Consider the following 22,612-nt stretch of genomic DNA (forward strand, 5'->3'; position numbering starts at 1 on the left):
CAGAGCTAGGTAAATTTTGGTAGTCCTTACACCAAATGAATTTTATCCAGATAATTTTTCTGAAAATTAATACTCATTTTATTCCTCTATACAGTTATGTGTCTTAAAATAAAATATCCTTACAGAAGTCATGAGTTTCACCTTCAATATCTTGAATTTAATGGCTACATCATGGGTTTGATCACTCAGCCTCTTGCCGGTACAGGTTAAGAATCTCCTCCAGGAAAAAAAGAAGGCATGAAACCAACATAACACAAATTTCAGGCCAGCCATCATCTCTGTGCTGCGCTGCTTGCATTGAATATTAACATTTATATTAATAATTTTGGGCTACAACTACATGTCTACATACCAAAATGTGGGTTGTGCTGTTTTTATTTGGAATGGTGTCTTCCAATTAAGGGTGGGAAGATAAGAATAAAATATCAGGATAACACAAAATTGCACGTGAATCCCAAATCCCTTGGGAGAACAAAAGAACATTTGTTAAAAACCAGACACTTTCAGGTAGTGGGGCCATCTCAGGTCCCTTAGTTTGCAACAGAAACTTTTCAGAGATCCACACTCAGGCCCTGTGAAGGAACCCAGCATTAATTACCTGCAAAACACTTTCCCCAGGCTGCCCACCAGTGCTTTCTGACTGTGCTGTGAATTTAGAAGCACAATGTTTATACACAAGGAATTTTCCCTATCCTCCTTCCTTGGCTCTGCCCACCTGCTCTCAGGTTTTGTTGCCCACTTTGTCCATCCCTCTGGCCATTCTTGGCCCACAGGTCCTGCTGACACCAATGAAGTGCAATGGCAAGAACTGAAATTTGGCAGATTTATCCAGTTGGAGTTAAATAATGCTTTTTCCCCTGCTGCAAGGTGCTGCTGGACACATTTTATTACTGCTTAAAACCAGGCCCTCTGTCCTGAGCATCCAAAACCAGCAGCTGTATCTGTTGTTTTGCCTGCCTGGATCTCGTGATTTTTGCTTCTGTTTGCTGCCCTAACCCAGCCTGAGCCACAGATACCACACAAAGCCAGCCCAGCCAAACCCTGCAACATCAGAACCCATCTGGGTCTCTGAAGTGATTTCTGCTAATGCTGAAATTCGAGCCAGCTCTGGCATACTTGGCCAAGGCTTTGTGGAAGTCTGTTGAAGTTTTTCTCTGTTAAATGCCGTGTGTTACTCTGAAAGCAACTCCTAATTTTATTATCAGCCAAAGAGCAACAGTTTATGCTTGCAGGAACTGGAATCTTTATGTGCTGTAACATTCAGGGCCAGACCCTGGGACTCTTGGACGGGAGAATTGAATGAACAACTTTGATTGATGCAGCTTTTTTGGTTTCTAAATCACTTCTCCAAGGAATTTGGGAGCAGACAGCTGAAGTTCTCCTGGGAACAGTGCAAGATCCCTTTCAGTCCTGCTTCACCCCTTTAAAGAGCTTGCAAGGAGAAGCAGCAGTATTGATATTCTGCTTTATGTACCTGAGAGAAAGGGAATTACACACAACAGCAGCAGGAGCGTTATTAATTCCTGCAAAAGCTTGTGCCATCTTTGAACAGCGCATCCTTTCTGAACACAGCCCGCAGGCTGATGGCAGCAGACCTCATTAACCTTTTTGTTAGCAAATCTGTCTTTACAGAAATGAAATTTCTGTAAATTTCATTTAAAAAAAATTCATTGTAAAAAAAAAAAAAAGCAGGAGAGGCAGACAATCCGTATCTGTAACCTCATTTAAATAGCAAATTAATATGTGAGCTCAAGATATATTTTTTTTAAAGAGGTAATTAGCTTTAACTGCACAGAGCACAGGTTAAACTAATAGCATAAAGTTACCAGCAGCTACTTCCTGTTGTCTCCTCACTATCCACTCACTTCCCATTTAATCCCCTCCACAGATACACTCCAGAAATGTGAAAGTTTCCAGAATCTGATGCAAATATTTGGTAAATTAACTTCAGGATTCTCGTTAAATCTCAGTCTCATTAAAGGCTGACACACCATTAATGTTTTAATATTAATATTTTACACTTATTCAAGAAACTACCCAAAATAAACATTCCTAATCACATTTTACATTAGAATTGACAGCTATTTTATGTTTATACAGCCAGCAAAAACCCAAGAGAGCATTCTAAAAGAAATTAATAGAAGTATTTATGTGTGTATACATATAGACAGAATTTGCAGGAAAAACACACACAGGTTAGAGCAGATTTTAAAAGAGTAAAGAGAGAATGTGCTTCCTTCGTGACTCACAATTAAATCCATATTCTAGTTTAAAACCCAGCCTGTCCTGAGTGATCTAGTCACACCCCATTCATGGATTTTTCTAACACTGAAAAATAAATACTTAAAATATAAAACCTAAAAGCAGAAACAAAGTGATTTTTTTTTTCAAAGTGATGAGAGAACTGCACAAACCCACTTTTTCTTCTAAAAAAAAAACAAACAAAAACCAAAAGAAAAGGAAGACAAAAACAACTTCATGCAGTTAATCTATGTCTGGGCAGCTCATCAACAAAATGAACTTTTTTTAAAAAACAACCCCATATTTTTAGCAGAATAACAGGCACAGAAGAAAAGCAGCACCATTTTTACCCGAGACAAAGGCATCCCGAAAGGTCTCCCAGAGTTACCCCGATGAAGATTCTCTTAAGGGAAGAGCTGGTGCAGGAAACCTTTCCCTTTAAAGCACGGCATGGGGATCTTTCCTTTCTTTTGCTATACGTTACCATGCGGGATTTGTTTTGTTGCACTGCAATCCCCGGAAGGCGCAAGCACTTGCCAGAATCTATTGCCATTTGCTCCAAGTTTGATCCTAGAGTTTCATTTTTAAAGACAAAGACAGCTGATTTTCTTCCCCCCTCCCTAAGCCTCCTCCTCCTCCTCCTCCACCGAGGCACGTCTTTAATTCACTTCTCATGAGGAAACTCACACCATTTAAAGTCTGAGGCGCTGAATGAGTTTCCTTTCTCACGACAAGGGAATCCTCACCAAGATTTTGCCAAATGTGCGTTTAGAAAGCGAAAATAAAGCCCAGCAAATCACTTACCCTCTTTAGCCACGTGAAGTGCTTGTAAATATCAATCTCAGCATCCATGCTTTGGGCCCATCTCAGCAGTCACATTCCCAGGGTTAAAGGAAACTTTTGGAAGCAAGCGCTCTGCTTTGTTCTACAGGATGTAGCTGTGATTTCTTCTCCTTTCAACCCTCAGCTTCTCAAATCTTCAATGCCTGCTCGTATTTTCAGCTGAATCCCCTGCCCCTGTCCCACAGCCTTATCCCAAAGGCTTCTCACAGATGTGTATATATAACACAGAACTGTATAAACTTCAGGCTCCCCCCCAAACATCTGGTTTTTTTAAACAGCAGAGCGCTTAGCAGCACGAACAATGCAACCCTGAAAACACCCAAAAGATAACTTGCTAAATGATCTTTAAAAAAGGGATCTTTCAAGAACGGCATAAAACTGCAGGAACTGTTCCCCTTTAATGTTGAATAACAAGCTAAAAATTATTAAGCTGTCACTGAGAAACTATTCTCAAGTAATTCTTTCTCTGGCTTTCTGTTTCAGGAGTGGCTGGAACTCATTACCAAAGACCCCCTATTTCCTGTCTCTGTTCTACTCCCTGTTTATCGTAACACTACTCAGCCTTCTCAGTTTATTTCAGGCTCAGACTAAACCTAAAAATAAGTTCTGCTCTTTGAATTACTCGCCTGTCCTCTCAAAAGACTTTATAAAAGGGGAGGAATTCAAGGACAATCCTGCGAATCAGATAATGATCCCATAAAATGCTGCTATTGCCAAAGAGGCGATTTTCCATCCTAGCAGAGGATGATGATACCCTTCCAAGATCTTTGTCTGCTCCTGCTGAAGCTGAAATCTCACAGCATGGCAACTTTTCAAACTTGCAACACCGAGATAAACGCGTGTGCAACGCAACGCTCTGGCAAGGAGGGGAGTTTGAAGTGCTGCCTGTAATTGCGGTGTCCTCTAGTGCCTCCACACAGCAGGTATCCATAACTTCTCATTTTTCCCAACAAACTCCAGTTTACAGTGCTGTTTCTCCCTCTAGTTCAAAGTGGCTTTGGCCTTGAATGAGGCAGAATTGTTACAGCAGTTGAGCCGATTTTTACACGCACAAGGACAGCTTGGGCTCTTGTCCTCTTGGGACCCAAAGGCAGCCGCCCCCAAGGAACCTTCATGCTCATCCCAGAACATTTGCTCATCTCCTCACTGCCTTCAGATCCTGCCCTGGGCTCAGGGAGCAGCAAAGCAGGGTTTGGAAGAGGCAGCGTCAAAGCTGCCCACGTTATTCACAAAGGACACAAAGCCTGAAGCTGTAAAAAGCCTCTCCTACAGGGACCTGCCTCGCTCAGGCACCTGCCCCCTTCCAGACTGGGGGACTCACAGATACGTGACAAAATTTCTTCAAGGGGATGTGGGTTTTTAATATTTCAGCTACTCTTGGTCCTTTTGAACTGAAGGAGCTCTTTTTGAGAACCTCCCACAACACAAAGTAAGAGGGAAGGATATAAACCGAAGCTTTCAGTTCCCTTCATATTTATTATCTGTTCTTAAAGTCACATGACAAGAAAAACATGACAATTTTTGGCAAGGCAGTGCTACAGGTTTGCTAAAGGTGCTGGGATTCCTAAAATCACCAGTAAATGTGAGCAGAATAGAAATGTCCATTTCCAAAAGCAATGCTACGAGACAGATCTGACCTGGGTTGCCCTGAGCATAGAATATACTTATCTTGTGCTGTCTGAAAGTGGATGGGAGCAGTTATTTCTTGAGCAGCTCACACTATCTGGCAAAAAATTCTTAATACATTAGCAACAGTGCATTAAAATAAATTTTAATACTTAGTAGAGTACATTCCCCAGTTCATGACAGCCTCTGCAGAGGAAGCTGGAGACTGAATAGGATTTGTCTCGACATTAAACATGAATGCACAACAATATAAAGCATTTTTTTCCCCCCCAAAAAACTGTTATCTAATTATGGAGACTAGAAAATACATCAAACTGTCTCTCAGCATTGCATCTCCCATGGTACCACCACTGTGGTGCCTGGAGTCCCACATTTCATCCATTCCAAAGCACTGGCTCTGAGACTCCCATCTCAGCCTTATTCAGGGAAGAAGGAAACAGCTCTCTCAAAACATTCCACCACACTTTATCAACCAATGATTGTGGGTTTTTATTTCAAAAACCACAGAAATACTGTGTTACTAAACTTCCTAGTGCCCCAGTGTGGCATCTGCACGTAGGGCAGTGTCCATTTCTCCTTTTAAAAGGATTAAAAATGACAACATACCTTACTTCTGCCTCGTCACTTGTGCTGGAGTTCATGAAAAGGCGTCTTGATTTCTGCTAGTCATTCTTCCTGATTAAAAGGTGAGTGTCTGAATTTTCTGCATCTTATCAGCCAGAATGTTGACAGCATACATTCCAGACAGTCACATGCTCGCTGGGAGCCTGTCACCTGCACATTTCATGTGAACTTTACATCCTGCTTGAGCTTTGGCCTGAAACTCTCAGAAGCCAGCTGAATGTAAATCACTTGCCCCAGATTTGCTTGGAATGCTCTTCCCTTTCACTGGGAAACAGGTTAGCTTCTCTGGGCAGTGTGAAAATAAGGAAAAAGAGTTGCAACCTCAGGATTGTTTCATCAGCTGTATGTTTTTTCTTATTTTCAGGAAATCCATGTCTGTGTGCAGCTCTTCACTGAGCACCAGTTTCTGGTTCAGTGGAGAGCTAAAAAACAAAGAAGCATCCCCCTGGCTTCCACTGCAGAACCACCAGCCTCAAGTGTTACCCCAGAGTGAGACTGATCCAGCTTTTGCTCTCTTGCTCCCATCAAATTGTGTTTTCTCCAGTGCTGTCTCCAAAAATGGAAGAACACACACACATCATGGCAACACAAATCCGACGTAGGGCAGTAAAATATTTCACGTTAGCAAAGTTTATCTACTCCATAAGCTGCATGAGAGCCCATCAGGCTTTATTCACCAGTTCCATACTTCCACAGAAAACTAAATTGACTGGACTAAAAACTCCCTTTGCAGAACACCAGAGGTGCCAGGCCAAGAGCTTCTGTGCTGATACACGACCCACAAACCCACTCAGATAAATGAGCCCTGACTTTTAGTCAGCATGTCAAGCCCTCCAAGCAAGGCTTGAAGCCTCTTTTAAATAGTAAACATGCTGCAAGAGCTTTGAAACTGAAAGCAGCAAAGCTTCTCATGTCCCTCCATTCCTGTCTATGAAGAGGCAAGAAAGCATCCAGAAATCCTCTTAGGACTGTGGAGGGGAAGGTCCTGTCTGGTGTTTTCCCTCTTCTACAAACACTGAGCTGAAGAAGCACAGAGCTGTTTGCTTTTCCACCACTTTTCCCTCTCTTTCTCCCACCCAGCTAGGGCCCTATGGACACTAACAAATTTAGCAATTTTACTTTTTATTTGTGATAAAATACAGGTTTTGGTGCAGCACAAATGCAAATGGCCAATTGTGTTCTTCTATTGCCTCTGAATCTCCTGGGAAATGAGAGGGCAAAGGAACAGGAGGAATCAGAGCAGTCCTCCAGGTTTTTCTTTTCATCAATAACTTATAGATTGTTCTGGTTTCAAACCCCATCAGCCCCTAAAAACACTACAAGAACTCTCTTAGTCCAAGAAAAATGAAGTGTTTAGGTTTGCATCCTCCCAGCCTCATCAGAGGAGCCCAGGGAGGATGGACATGCCACAGAAATTTACTCATTCCCGAGAATTATTATCAACTTTTCCTACCTCTCTTCCTCTGCATTTTCTTTTTTTTTTTTCCCTCCCCCAGTCCTGGTGTCTGGGCTGCTTTGAAAACAAAAGGATTATGACCAGATCTTAAAAGGGAAAATATTTTCAGCCAATTCACATGCGTCATTCTCGTGTGCAGAAAAATGTGAGGGCTTCAGAGAGAAAAAAGAGGGAGAAAATATGGGAGTATCTGTGTATAAAGAAACCCAGGCCATTTGTGCAGAAGACAGTGGAGGAAGAAATCCCTTTTTCATGGAAAAAATGGCTTCAGGAATCTAGATGAAATATTTCCAGCAAGAAAATTTCTCTTAGGATCTTAATTGCTTGACTGACTGATAAGGCCTACGTGACAGAGAAAGAAGAAACTCTTGGAACAAGGTTAAAAAAATACACTGCATTCTGTAGATGAGCATGTTTGCTTTGCTTGTGATAATTAAAGAAAAATACACAATATCCTGGGAAACAGGCAAGAAATAACATTTTGCAGATGCACAAACAAATAATGCTTTCCCAGCATAAATGCACTCAATCCTAAAGCCTTAATTCTTTGATTAAAATCAAGAATTGGACTTGACTTGGATTGAAAGAGATTTAGATGGTTAGTTCCCCTGGTAACCCTCACCCCTATTCCACCTTGGTAATTCTTGCAGCAGGTGCTGCCATGCCTGGAGCCATTCCCATATCCCACATTCCCAGCACTGGGAATTCCCTCTGCTCATGGCTCCAGCAATGAGCAGCTCCCTTTCCTTGGCACAAGGAATGCACTGCTGGCTCTGGGATGAGCTTGCTGTCTGTTAACACATCCACAGACTTCTGCACGTTCTTGGCACTTTCACACATTCCTCACCCTGTGCTGAAATAGTTTGTCCAGCCCAAGTTCTGCAAGAACTCTGCCTTTTTATTCTTTTTTTTTTTTTTTTTGAGTGAAACTTATTTAGAAGAGAACAAGACTGAGTTCTCTGTTTTCACATCAAATCTAAAAAATATTTTCTGCTTAACAGACCATCAACATCATTGTGACCACTTCCCCAGTTGTGTGCAGAGTACACTGATACACAAAGAAAATAATTAAAGATACTTATTTTCATCCCACAACACAACACGTTATAATGGGTCAGGTTTGGTTTCCTGTCTCAAATGCTTCAAAGCACTGCTGAAACTGCTAAACCTGCAATAAATAAATAAATATGAGACATTTGGAACTGGATATTTACAAATATTTGCACACACACCAGGTAACAGTGTGCCTCTCCTCACTATGATGAGCATCAGACTTTTCTCTTTTAAATTTCAGGATGGAAAAAATAATAAAAACCCCCTCCCAAAATAGCATAAACTGCAGATACACAAAATTTACAGATTTTGTAAATATTGTACAAATATAAAATTTAAAAATCCTTATTTTGGATAAGGAATATACAATTATTTCTATTACAAAATTATTTCATTGTATATAAATATTTTTATATTTGTAATATACAGTAATACAATATTAATAATATAATCGAAATAATAAATATTTATAAATATATATTTAAAATTATTTTATTATATATAAATGATTTTAATTTTTTTGGTAAGTATTTCATTACTGAGGAAAGTTAAGCACATTGTTTCCAGCTTCTGGAAAAGAATAGGGTGCAAACATACAATTTAGACAATTAGAAAATTTAGACAATATGTCCAAAATAAGAGGGATTTTTTCCATTTTTGAATGGTCACAAATGGCTCAAAAAATATTTAGTTTCATGTTATTAGCATACTAATCCAAAAGAAAATGAAATAACTTTGTTGTGGATACAATCTTGCTGTGTTTGTCACAACAGATAAGATTTAGCAAATTTCAATAGGTCAGAGTAGTGAAATGTGAAGAGGGGTTACATAGAGAAATACTTCAAAATTTATTGAAATAAAGCCTCTAAATCAACACAGGGACCTTTTAAAACTGAATTTTGTCTCCAGTTTCTCTAGGCAACCTCTACACCTTCTCTGTCAGCACCATTGTTTAAGGAAACAATTATCTCTTACCAATCTCTCTGCTAATTACTTTATGGAAAACATTTTCCAAGGTTTCCTTTAGCTCCACTCAAACAAGACATTTATGCACTAATGTTTGCTAAATGAATACAGTGTACAACATTTAAATCAGTGAAAATGAATGCAGCTGGGGATTCTAGTGGGAGATCAGGATGGAAAAGGGGCTCTGTGCATATCTTCAGACACAAAAGGAAAATGAACTGATGGGATATTCAGCCACTCAGTGCAAAGGAAGGCGCTGAAGCCAAGAGACTTGTACAAGTGGAACAGAATAAATCCTGTTTTTGAAGGAAAAGGTGCAATTTCTGTACAAAATCACGGCTTCCTATGGAGTATTCCACTGACAGCATCAAGGTGTGGATAGGCCACGTAGCTGAGGATTGCACCTGAGGGCAAACTTCACATATCTACCTTGAAATCTTGGAAAACTTACATAAAATACATAAATCCAGGAATATCACCTCTGCTCCATCAGCCTCAGGCCATAACTCAGTCCTGTTCAAGCACTTCTGGTCACTGTGCTTTAAGGTGGCTCTGTTAAACATTACTGATCGTTACCAGGGTGAAAGAAAATGACATTTTTAGAGAGGGATCTAAGTCACTTCTATCCACTGCAAAACTCTTTTAAACTACTCATAGTTCTTCATGTACAGGAGACCTTCTTACTTTTGAGAGCTGCTACAGTGAGCAGTCAGAGGTGATGGGGCTGGGTCCCAGACAAAGCAGCCCCAGAATATTGGAAAAAATGTTTAGAAACATTTTAGAATGTTGGTTGCTTTAGAAAATTTCCATGCAAGCTCTGTGCAGCAGCAGTGTCTCCAAGGCTCCCTCTAGCACTCATAAATGACTGAACACATGAAGGGCATTTCTCTGCTGGCTCTGGGGTGCTGTGGATTGCTCTGAAACACTTGGGGAACTCTGAGAGAGCCAGATTTTCCAGTTCAGGCCTTCCTTGCATCATCAGTTCACCTCACTGCAGCCCTGCCAGGGCTGGGATATTCAGCTTCCAGCCCTGCGTCCTCCCCAGAAAACAGAACCCATCTCGTGTTTCAGGCTGGCAAAAATAAACACGAATTCTTATGGAATGACTGTTTCTCTAGGCTGTCCCAAGCAGGCTCTGCTGCTCCCTTTTCAATGTAACACGTGTTAATATTCCTTGGCAGAGGGGAGATCCAGCTATAAATATCTCCAGCAGCCGAGATCTGCAGTCAGATCTACCAGCAGACAAATACCCTGCCTTTATCTGGTGCTGCTCATTCCCTTCCCACTCAGCTGCTGCTGAAAAATGCTATTGATACTTTCATAAAAGCGTGTTTTTAAATGCATGGAAGTGCCCTGAACTCAGTCACTTTCTGCCTTTCTTCTGGAAGCACAGCCCTGTGGAATGAATCTTGGACAAAAGTGAAATAGAGAGGCTGGTGATTAAGTTTCAGTAGAGCACTTTAACACATGCTTAAAATAAAACTTTGAAGTGACTTCAAACTCCACAAGCTCCATCAAGTCAGAGTTCTGAACTGAGCTTTAATTCAAGTCTTTGTGAAGATACTGGGGAAAAATATTCCTTGGTTTTAATCCTCAGTGGAAACAATCTTTTAGGAACGTTAATTATGAACAAATAGCAATCAGGACTGTAAGGAATTGATCCTGTTTCTGCTAAAAAGTCTCTGGTTTTACCACTAAAGAACAGACCTTCAAAAGAAACAGAACCCAGCACATATCATAAGGCAAATCACATTCTATTAAAAATTGCCTCTACCCCAAGTTCCTTTATTTCTTCTGCTCTCCTTTCATTTCCTCAGATTGAGAATATTTAGAAAGATTTTCAGAGTCAAGCTTCCAAAAAACCTTTGAGCAATCAGGAAAATACCACTGAGTTTTCAAGAACTGGCATTTTATTGCTCATTATGTAAAGCTACATGATGATTTGTTTTAAATATACATGTTCCCCTAGGAGGAAAATCATGTTTTGCCATCCTGAAAATGAGGCTTTAGGTCCATTTTAAGGACACAAATGTTCCTCTTTACCCAAAAAAGGATTCCACAAAGGTGGATATAGAATAAAACCCAGAATGAGCAGCGTGGAAATTCATTTAGGGTTATGAGACTGTAACCAAATACATTCTCTTGTAGCTCACAAATTGTCCCTGCAGCAGTTAATTTTTAATGCTGAAATTACTATCTGCTTTGTGATAGCTCATGTGGTCACTGGCAATACTGAAATATTTAACAAGAAACACTGACACTCTCCACAAATTTGTTTTGTATGAACTCTCCCAGATAATCTCCAGGTCTTTGTGTTGTTTTTAAGGCCAAAGAATTTACAATCATAAAGCCATGTAAAACACTTCAGACGTTCTCTTTGAGGTAAAAGTTTTTAACGCAATCCTTAAATGGTTAAAAGTCTATAATTAATCACATTTTCCTCCATTTTAGGTTTGTCAAAAGGTTTGTGAAGCTACAGCAGCTATAAAATCCTCATTCTATGCAGCACAGAATCTTTTTAAATTCATTGCTCACTTTGTCAAACCTGTTTCATCTGTCTCTAAACAGGGACAGCACAGTCACTCTGTCCAGCTCTTCTGTGAACCCAGAACCTGAATTGTTCACAGATCCCAGACCACAGAAAACACAAAAAAAATTTATCTTTTCACAAAGAACACCTTCAGTTCAACAGATGCCTCTGTCTTAGAGGAAGCACCAAATCACCAATGGCTCCATAAAGAAAAAGAATTTGTCATCTGGTCTCAAAGGAGTTGAAAGGAAAGGTAATATCAGATATAAAACACGATTCCTAAACTTTTCCTATTCCAACCATGTCTAAATTTTCCCACATCTTTGGTATTCATACCTAGAGCAGATGGAACAAAGAATATCAAAGTTAAAAGTGGTTAAAAAACCAATTAATCAGAAGCACCACTTGGTGATATTTGACTCCTGATAAATTCCAGGCTTTGGTGTTATGAGCCTGAAGGAGGGTGAGCCCAGCTGTAATATCCATAATCACCACAGAAACTTCCTGACTGACCACTGATAAACCCCTGGCTGAACTCCACAGCCTCTACTCATTTATTTGAGGTGTAGTTCAGCACATTAAGTGGGAATTCCCAAAGCTCCAAAGCTACCTGAGTGGTGAGGCCAAGGCACAGCTTCCTGCAGAGGTTATTTTCCTCTCTGATCTCTGGTTTCTAGATGTAACTCCAATAAAAACAGCACAGAAAGAGGATTCAGCCACTTTCCTCTGAGCTGCAATCCCAAATCCTGCCCCTTTCCATTAGATTTCCATTTCTATTCCATTAGAATGAATGTATGAGAATGCATTAGAATATATTGTTTGTGTTCTTGATTAGCCATGGCAGCTGAAATGATTTTTAATACAATTTTCAACCACACACTGAGGTGATGGAGAATAACACACTTTTCTTGAAAAAAGCATAATTATCTGCTTTCAAAACCATGAAATGGCTTTTTGTATCTTTAGTTTCTAATGTCTGCCTAATCAGGGGAAGTCAGGAATGTTTTTGGGGCCCATCTGAGTAAAATATTAGAAAAAAAAGCAATGGCTGTAGTCTCTGAACGTGTCCAGTGAAATGCTAGAGCAGCTCTCCAGCTTCAAAGGAAAGTGCATGGACCCCAAAAATAAACATATGTGGAATTAATCACCCACAGAAGAAAATCACTTATATTTACATTAATAATTCAATAATATATAATATAATCTATATCATAATATTATGTATAATATATATTATATATTATACATTTCTATATACATGTTGTATAATACATATTTTATATATTTATATAAAATAAGTACTTTATATATATTTATATAAAATATATACTTTATATATTTATATAAAATATATACTTTATATTTTTATCTATTTATCTATTTTATATATAAATATTTATATATACATAAATATTTATGCATATGTTTATGTATTATAGATATAATTTTAATATATATTTATATATAATATCTTTAATATATAAATAGTTATACATACATGAATATTTATACATATATTTATATATTATATACTATATATTATATAATATATATTATTTAATATATATCAAACATATAATATATTTGTATATATAATATATATAATATTAATATCTATACATAAATATAATATAATATAATATAATATAATATAATATAATAGATATAATAGATATAATATAATATAATATAATATAATATAATATAATATAATATAATGTAATAGATATAATAGATATAATATAATATATATAATACAATATATTATATATATTTTACATATATAACATATAAAATATATAAATATTTATTCATACATAAATATTTATGCATAGATATTATATATGATTACATATAATATATTATAGTATATTTTAATATATTCAATATAGTCACTTATATAAATCACGTAACATTTCTGGCTGTTATTTGGCCTGTAACAGCTCTAAACAATAAAATCTCAAAGGAATCAGTTCAGCTTTTGCTGTTTTTCACCTGAATTTCACAAACAAGGTTTGCTGCCATTCAATTCCTGCTGCTGATATTAAACCCTGGGTTATGTACAATTCAAACTAACTCCAAATCTCTGTGATCACTTATCAGCCTGCACTTTAGACAGAAGGCTCAGGGGAACACATTCCACTGGAGAATGTGCCACACCTCAGGGAGGTTTTTTTTTAATGATACTCCAGAATTTCACAGAGGAACCATCCCCAAACTCCTTTTGAGGCTTCCAGTGTGAATGGATTCACTGAGATTCAGAATCCTCATCCTTTAGAACTCTCTGCCTCAGCTGTCCTGACACACAACACACATTGTTATATTTCACAGCTCTGGGCTGGAAAGAAGGAAATTTCAGTCCATGAAATACATATTCCATTTCATTGAGATAAGCTGAAATTTATCACAGTTCTTCCACAGAAATCATATGAATGCTTGTAAATTATTTACATTTAAATATAAGTATGTTTAAATATTTATATTTCAAATTCTTATGTTTAAAGAAATATAAGAAAGGTCTTTAAATACATAAAATCACTATTCATTTTCAAATAACAGTCACAGCAACAACACACTCCCCTCCCTCCATGCAGAGCAGTGTGAAATATTTTAAAACCACTCATCTCTACAAGCTGCACTAGAGATACTCCAAACCACATCTCCCCTGTTTTCTTGGTTCTGAATCCAGACTCCCCCATTGCTTTATCAAATCAATACTGATCTTGATACAGACCCAATTTTGTTGTGAATCGCTCTGAAAATTTGTCTTTTATGCACTAAACTCATCTCTTAGCTATCACAGAGATTAGAAAAATCATTACAATTTCTGCTGAGGCAAGCATTCTCCAAGAGCTGGCCTGAGGATGCCTAAATCCAAAATGTAATGCTTTAAATCCAAATTAAATTTAAATCCAAATTAAGCTGGTACCAAACTCTGTCTCCTTTCTCTCACATAGGCCCAAAGAGGATTTTCAAGCTTGCAGAGTGTGAACAGAGCCACAGCAGGTGCAAACACCAAACCTGAGCTCCAGAAAAGCTCCAGGAAAGTCATGTACACTGACAAAGGCAGAAGAAAAAGAAGAAAAAAAGGAAAAGGAAAAGGAAAAGGAAAAGGAAAAGGAAAAGGAAAAGGAAAAGGAAAAGGAAAAGGAAAAGGAAAAGGAAAAGGAAAAGGAAAAGGAAAAGGAAAAGGAAAAGGAAAAGGAAAAGGAAAAGGAAAAGGGAAAAGGAAAAGGAAAAGGAAAAGGAAAAGGAAAAGGAAAAGGAAAAGGAAAAGGAAAAGGAAAAGGAAAAGGAAAAGGAAAAGGAAAAGGAAAAAGCATTAATCCAGGAAACTGAAGCTGGGGAAGCAGGTTTTACTGGTGGGGAACCCACCAGTCCCTGACAGCACAGGTCTGGGGAAGGGGAATGTTGTGTTTCTCTTCCTTTTCCATCCTGTGAGGCTCTTCAGCCTCGGGATGTGCTCCTCACCTGGTGAGCTTCAGTCTTTCCCAGTGGAGCCAGGTGTTTATTCCCCATCCATCCCAGCAGGAATGCCTCCCCTGCAGCATCAATCCCTGCCTTCAGCCCCACTGCCTGCTGGACTGGGGGATTTGGGATAGCAAGGAAAAGGAAAGGAGGATCATCCAGGCTGGATCTTCCCTCCAGCACTCAGTGCTGCTCTATTCTAAACTGACAGTTTGAAAATTAGAAGTTCTGTCAAGAGTTTTAAGTTTGTGATATCCAGCAAAGAGTGAAACAAAGCAAAGCAAATAAAAAAAACCACCAAGATGCACAGAAAAAGTAACTTTTTTTGTACTTCATTTTTACTATTTCTTCTTTCCCCAAAGGGCAAAATAAAGTCTTTTATCAACTTCTTCTATATCTGCATTCCTTTAGAAATCAGCACATAAGGCAGTGACATCCTCAGCTATTTCTGCTCACCAGCCCCTGCAGCTCCCTGAGTACTCAGATTTCAGCCATTATAAAAATCATTTCACTATGAAAACACTTGAGCCGACCCTGTTTGCAGCCAAAATGGAAAAGCTGGAGTAAGAACTCACCAGGTTCTCCTCAAACCACTCCCTCAGACACACTGCTGTGGCCCCTGGGATTTGGTTCCTCAGTGCCTCCTTCTCCTGGGGGTCCTCCAGCATCTCCAGGGCCATCTTCAGATCTTCCAGGAGGTGCAGGATCTGGAAGGTGCCCAGGTACACGGATGGAGCGGGGGACACGATGCCATAACCACCATTAGCATACTCTGTGGCTGACTTTGTGCCTGAAAGAACACAAAATGAGGAGAGACAATGATGTAATTGCTTCATGAGTGGGAAATTAACAGGCATCACCCTCTACAATAGCTGGACTTCAGACTGGCAAGTTTCACTCTAGGCTGAAAACCTTAATTTAACCTGAATTAGCCTCCAGAGAAACCACAAAATCTGGGGAACGAAATGTGAGAGGTGAGTACATGCACATCAAAAAAGAATTTTGACCTAGATGACATTTGCAATGTCCAAACCAGAAATCCCAAAGTTTGTCCCAAATCAGCTGTAATTTTCCACAGTTACCATGAGATGTCACTAACTTCTCAGCTACATCACTCAAAGTCCCCACACAGATAAGCAATGTAAGGATGACTGATGGCATTGGACAAGAAGCTGGAATCAAAATAGATTATATTACCAGAGCTAGAAAAATATAAATGACCACGAGCAGGTTTAGAACAATCCCACGGTGAGCAACACCATGAAAGTTAGCAATAAAAAAGGCAAATCAAACTTTTCTGGCACTAGAAATTACAAAAAGCTCTCAAAATTGCAGTGTCACTCTCCTGCCAGTCCTCCAACACCAATATTATTTATCTCAACAACAATAGGCACAAAACCCCCCATAACTCACTTATGGAAGAATTATAATAATACAAACTCTAATATCTCCAAAACTTCTTGTCCTCGTACCCTGTGTGTTTCACACTAAAATAAGCTCTCTTTTCTCAGTCCTGAATTTCAGATCTTGATTTCATTTAATCTGCCTTTGTGTCTTTAAGAATCAGTCAGGTAGAAAACTTCTATTTCTTCAACTTTACAAAGTTTTTATTTACAATTCATTGCCTCCTGTACATAATAGATTGTACACACATCTTCATTCATGTTCTTTCTGGCATAAACAATCATAATTATTCTTCCTGTTTGACTGAGTAGGAAATTTTCTTAGGTTTTTGATCATTCACATGGTACTGGCTCCACACAGCATTTAGCATTCATTAGAAAACTATAAATTGATGTACACAAGGGGAATTTAATAAACTCCTTGCTGTTATTCCTTTTACTCCTGCATTTAACACAGTTTAGCACATTAGTAAAGAAAGGAGCAAAAAAGCTTCACTGGATCTTGGAAAATAATCCAGGTTTATTTTTCCCCTGAGCAGATGTATCTAATGTGATGCACAAATGTACAAGGAATTCAGATTTTCTCCTTGAATTCACACTGCCTCCCATTAATCAGTGTTAGTTTGCCTGCTGTGGTCATTTATCTACCATGATCTGGGCATTGCAAACTGTGTTTGAAGCCAGTGTTTCATTTCACATCCCATGAATTCACCAGCACTGTGGGTCCTAGGACACAGAAACGACTTCTGCACCTAAAGTAGCTTTTAACCAAACTGCTAATTGATGATTTAATGCTAATTGATGATTTAATGCTAATTTTATTCCCCATGTTCATGTTCTTGAACAAAGACAATACTTTCTCATTTAGTGAATCTTTAATTTTACTCACAGCTTTTGGGAAAATTTCAATTCTATTAACCAGGTTTTCTTCAAAAACCTGATCCAAAGCAGTCTGTCATGTCTTTGCAAAAAATTGTATGGCTTGAATTCTACCATATCCATAATATATTTATCTATATCCATAATATATTCTATTCATAGAATAGATGATATATATTATATAATATATCATATGATATTATATATATATTATAATATATCCTATGATATTATAGCTATTATATAGATATTATACAATATCTTATATGATATTATGTATATTATGTATTCTATTTTATTCTATAATATCTGTGATATTCATAGATATATTAGATAAATAGATAAATAGATGGATAGATAGATAGATAGATAGATAGATAGATAGATAGATAGATAGATAGATAAATAGATAGATAAATAGATAAATAGATGGATAGATGATAGATAGATAGATAGATAGATAGATAAATAGATGGATAGATGATAGATAGATAGATAGATAGATAAATGTATAGATATAGAAATAATATATTCTATCCATATCCATAATCCATGTGGGGTTTTTTTCCCTGGCTGTTTTAAATAATTAAAAGCCCTCCCTGGAAATTTTGCAAGGCTCTGTAGCAGTGTTTTTATTTCTTTATTTTGCTAAAGCTACAGTCCTTTTCCCCACTGGAACATTTCATACTCCCTTCATCTCTTTCCAGACCCAGAATATTCCCTTTGAGCCTGCTGACTTCCGCTGCTTACGAGTTTATTTTAATACCTGGAGCTCAAGATTCTCATCTTAATTTCTGGCTAAGACCAGGTCCAAGATAAAGTTTCTTCAATATCCTGTGCTCCAAAGGCTGCCACACGAGACAGCCTCACCCCGTGAACCAACCTTGGCTTCCGGAATTGTTTCCTTTGGAGGGCAGGATCAACCGGCTGCCTTGCAGGGCTTGTGTTCTCCAAGCTCTAAATGATATTTTCTTACATGTTCCTGTGCTCTCAGCTCCTCAGGCCAGCTTGTTTCTGTTTATCTATCTCCTAATGCAGATTAATACTAAACTATTAAGCTAAAAACAGCAGATTTCCAAATTGCATTTGCAGAGTACGACCAATTACATCTTTTCCTTCAGCCACGGGGGTTTATTCTGAGAGATGCCCACACAAACTGATATATGACACTGCTTAAGTAGCATTGATTCCTTGGTTACTGTGCCATTCCTCACTCCTTCTTTCAGAAAACTCTCTGCCAATATTCTCTTTTTGCTTAGTGAGGACATTTCACCCTAGAAAATCAGACAGAATTCAAAGCTATTTCATAATCGGCTCTGGTGGCTGCCCCTTCAATGAACTGGCAATTTAAAATATTTATGGAAGGAGAAAAACTGAAAGGAGCATTCTGCTATCGATTTTTTTTCCATGTTATTCCTATGAATATTTTTTTTTATTTATAGACAAGAGAGAAAAACCAAACAAACAAAATTCCACACTATCCAAACAAAACCACATAAACTCACAGGCCCACTACCAATACTCCAGGTGTGAAATAAAAGGCAAGCTAAATAAAATCTAAATAAATGAATAAAATCTAAACCAATTGTTCAGGAGTTCAGGTAATTGCTGGAGGTAGTTGATATATTCAGATATACACCTCCATAAAATGCAGCACTGGAACTTTCTCCAGGACAGCATCTTTGTTCCCCAGTCCAAGTGACTCTCTTGCCTCAATCCCTGCATTATCATCACCAAAACATTCCTGACAACATCGACCTTCCACTGAAAATAATCCCAGATTAGGTCAGGAAATTCCCTGCCAGTGACATTCCCACATTCCATCCTGCCTTTATTTGATTTTATTTGATTTGCCTCTACCAGAACACCAGGGAAAACATCTCAGACATGCACTGACACCTTTAAGAAATGAATTCTCTAAAAGATAAAATTTCTGAAGTGCTGGAGCACAGGCAGAGCCAGCCAGGAATTCTGTGATTTCTTGAGGCTGGGCATTCTCCATCTGGATCCTTGAGTTATCCCAGGATCTCCCACTGACAGCTCAGACTGGCACAATTCTCTGCATCCTCACACTTTCCAAAATGCTGAATAACCTGAGAAATGGTTTGCTAACATGCAAATTCTCCTGGCTGCAAGGGGAAATGGAGAACTCCTTTGAATGCAGCAAATAATGCACTTTGTACTAGAAAATGCAGAAATACCGAGCCCAACTCAGCATTTTAATTCAGAAAACTTCCTGATTTACTGCTAAAATTCAAATGAATCACAGGCTTGCTTCTCTTATTTGCTTTCCATGTAGTTTCATGTTAAGTAGGATGGCACTGCTCACCAGGAGGACAAGAACACACCCTGGAAAACAGAAGTGTGTGGGAGTAAATAATTGCATTTCTTTGCATTGCTTCAAACCTTGACATCATCGTGCTGCAAAGTACACAAAGTTTCAGCAGCAGACAGTAAGAATGTGGATGTCCTTGCAGATTAATGGAAATAAAAAGAAAAGATGCCACACATTATTTGTTACCAGAATTCTCTAACATTAAGAGCTCTTCATATGTCTGTAGCTTTGTTGTAGACAATTGAGGAGGGGAAGAATGCAGTTCAAACATCAGAATTTTCTCAATACTCAGGAAAAATGAGTGCAGGTCTGAACTCTTGCAAAAGAACTCGTGTTTTTTTCTTCAGCAAGTCACAGTCTTCCTGTACCTCACTCCTTTCCCCCAGGGTAAACAGGACACAGGGGAATCTTTTGTGATGATGTTTATAAAATACCCAACACCACGGTTTCCCAGGGTACTGCTGGGACACAGTTATTCACCAGGAAAGGAGGAGGAAAGAAAGGAGGAGGGAAGGAAGAAGAAGGAAAGAAAGGAGGAGGAAAGAAAGGAGGAGGAAAGGAAGAAATAAAGGAGGAGGAAAGAAAGGAGGAGGAAAGAAAGAAGGAAAGAAAGAAGGAAAGAAAGAAGGAGGAAAGAAAAAAGAAGGAAAGAAAGAAGGAGGAAAGAAAAAAGAAGGAAAGAAAGAAGGAGGAAAGAAAAAAGAAGGAAAGAAGAAGGAAAGAAAGAAGGAGGAAAGAAAGAAGAAGGAAAGAAAGAAGGAAGAAGAAAGAAGGAAAGAAAGAAGGAGGAAAGAAAGGAGAAAGAAGGAAAGAAAGAAGGAGGAAAGAAAGGAGAAAGTAGGAAAGAAAGGAGGAGAAAAGAAAGAAGAAGGAAAGAAGAAGGAAAGAAAGGAAGAAGAAGAAAGGAGGAAAGAAAGGAGGAAGAAAGAAAGAAGGAGAAAAGAAAGAAGAAGGAAAGAAAGGAGGAGGAAGGAAGAGTTGAAACTAAGACATTCCAAGTCGCTCACTCCTGGCCTCCCCAAACTGTAAGTGGAGTTTAAAGGCAGCTGCACATTATGTGTAGGCAGAAAGAATAAAATAAGTAATAAAACAAGCAAAACAACTTTTAAGTTACACATTTCTTACACCCTGACCATACAAGCACATTTTTCTTCCAGAGTTCCTTGCAATTAGCAGAGTGGCTTCAAAGAAACTTTCCTTTTGGGCAAATACATAACCTATTCAGAAAACAGCACTGCCAGTAGCTTGCAAAAATAAGTTACTAAGCACAAGTAAAGAAAGAGGCAAAAGCCAGATTGAAAATCCCCTCTCCTCAGCTGTTTGCATTCATCCATCACACAGCTTCCATCTCTCCTAGCAGTGTCTGATCTCTCACTTTCCCCTTGCATCTTCACTTCTGATCACCTCCATTCATTCTTTTCATTTCTTCACTCTCAATCTGGCTGAGCTTGGAAGAAAAATAATTCCAGGTAATGCACAACTCAACTATCAGTGGTTAAAAAGCGATTTTCTGAAGAGTGCTGGTTCCTTTAGATCAGAAACCAGCAAAAAAACAACAAATAACCCAGAGCAAACACCAAAAACTACATCTCTGCTGGGTGAGGATGACTTTCTATAAAGCTGGACTATTGAAGAGTAACAATTCTGACATCTGACCAAGAGTGGTTAGAATAAAGTTATAAACACACATTTCCTGCCAGTCAATCATTACAGAGCTAGAGAACACATTTTTACCTGAATTTTTACTCAGTCAGCATATGGGTTGTCCAAGTTCTTCCTCTCTCCTTCAAGACTACAAAGTGTAATTTTCTTTGAAGCACAGCTTTCTTTTTCTCAGGAAGACAGCCTTGAAAATGTGAATTTATGCAAACTAGCAGTGAGGGCTGGACAGGCCATATTTCAGCCTCCTCTTTCCTCAGCCTCCTGCAAAAGGAGTGAGGAGGGAGCTCACACGAGCCTCTCTTCTCCCACTGTGATGCAGAACACATCACCAACAGCCTGTTTTGAATTTTTGTTTTTATTCCCCTCAAATCTCTGCTTTTAGATCTTTTAACTACAGGGGAAAGCAACCATTAAAGCTGGATGAGCAGGAAAAAATTTCCAAGCCTAGAAACAGCGATGGCCACACTGAGATGAGAGCTTCACCCAGCTCAGCTCTGCCTACAATCACTCCTGCAATCTTTGAGACAATTTCCAAGAGCTCTCTACAATTATTGATGCAAATTGTGGGTGTAATTGCTCAGACTTCTTTCCTACAGGCTTCCAGACCCTGAGCTGTGATGTGCAGCACTTTTAGGGACAGCTACAACAAAAGAAGTCAGAAACACAAGCTAAACAACCTGCTGGAAAAAAAAAAAAAAGGAGGGTGGATTATGCAGCTGTGATGGAAATTTGAGGCTGAGCCTTCATTGAACAGGAAAAACAGGACCAAGAATTATTTATTATATGATTTTTTTCAATATATAATATATTTCAATATATAATATATTTATATATAAACATATAATTAATTATTAACGAATATATTATTAAATATATAATAATAAATATTATTAAATATATAATTATTCAATAATTAAAAAATAATTGCAAGGATTTTCTCTTTTTTTTTAATTACACATAAAAAAGGGTGTGTTCAGGGCCAGTGAAAGCAGCAGCCTAAGTAAAACAGTATTTCTAGCACAAAAATCTTGCTAATTTTTTGTAATAAGCAGAAGTGAGAGCATTCAGTTTGTGAGGAAATGAAGGAAACTTATATATTTCATGGAGATTACACTGCTTTCATTTTTAAAAAGACCCTCAAATCAATTTCATTAGATTAAAATAAGAACAGAACAGGACGTGATTTTGAATTTAATGATATCAAACTCCTTTAAATTTAAATCTTAGAAATCTGCTCACTGATAACTGACTCATGAAGAACAGATCACATCACACCAACTACAAAAGGACCTCTGTGTCTCAGATTTTCAGTCCTGGGGTTTTGGCCATCATGGTTTAGCTGCCTTTCTTTGCCACACATTGTATCTGCAGATATTTATGTTCCTGTTTCTATTCAGCCCTTCCTCAAAACTCAGTACAAACAGAAATGGTGCATGGAGTTTATTTGGTATAAATGCAATGAATTATTGCAGTTTGGGAAGCTGGTGTAGGTGTCTAGGACACTATTTTTGGTCTTTTCTACTAAA

At 38.2% G+C, this 22,612-nt stretch overlaps 1 protein-coding gene across 29 annotated transcripts in view; it reads right to left on the bottom strand.

Moving 5' to 3' along the window:
- The window catches only part of PPFIBP2 (PPFIB scaffold protein 2), a 99,573-nt gene that overhangs the window by 50,644 nt on the left and 26,317 nt on the right, over positions 1-22,612 (bottom strand). For 13 of the 29 annotated variants that reach the window (XM_086893770.1, XM_086893768.1, XM_086893766.1 and 10 more), the window contains exon 3: positions 15,383-15,597. In XM_086893770.1, the coding sequence (XP_086749896.1) occupies positions 15,383-15,597 (215 nt within the window). Of the gene's footprint in view, positions 1-2,591; positions 2,908-3,045; positions 4,048-15,382; positions 15,598-22,612 lie in introns of those variants that run through there. The other 16 variants (XM_023929146.2, XM_086893777.1, XM_086893776.1 and 13 more) reach the window with 9 other exon arrangements.

This window comes from Cyanistes caeruleus, chromosome 6 (assembly GCF_971803275.1).
Source record: "Cyanistes caeruleus chromosome 6, bCyaCae1.hap1.1, whole genome shotgun sequence".
NCBI classification, from domain to species: domain Eukaryota; kingdom Metazoa; phylum Chordata; class Aves; order Passeriformes; family Paridae; genus Cyanistes; species Cyanistes caeruleus.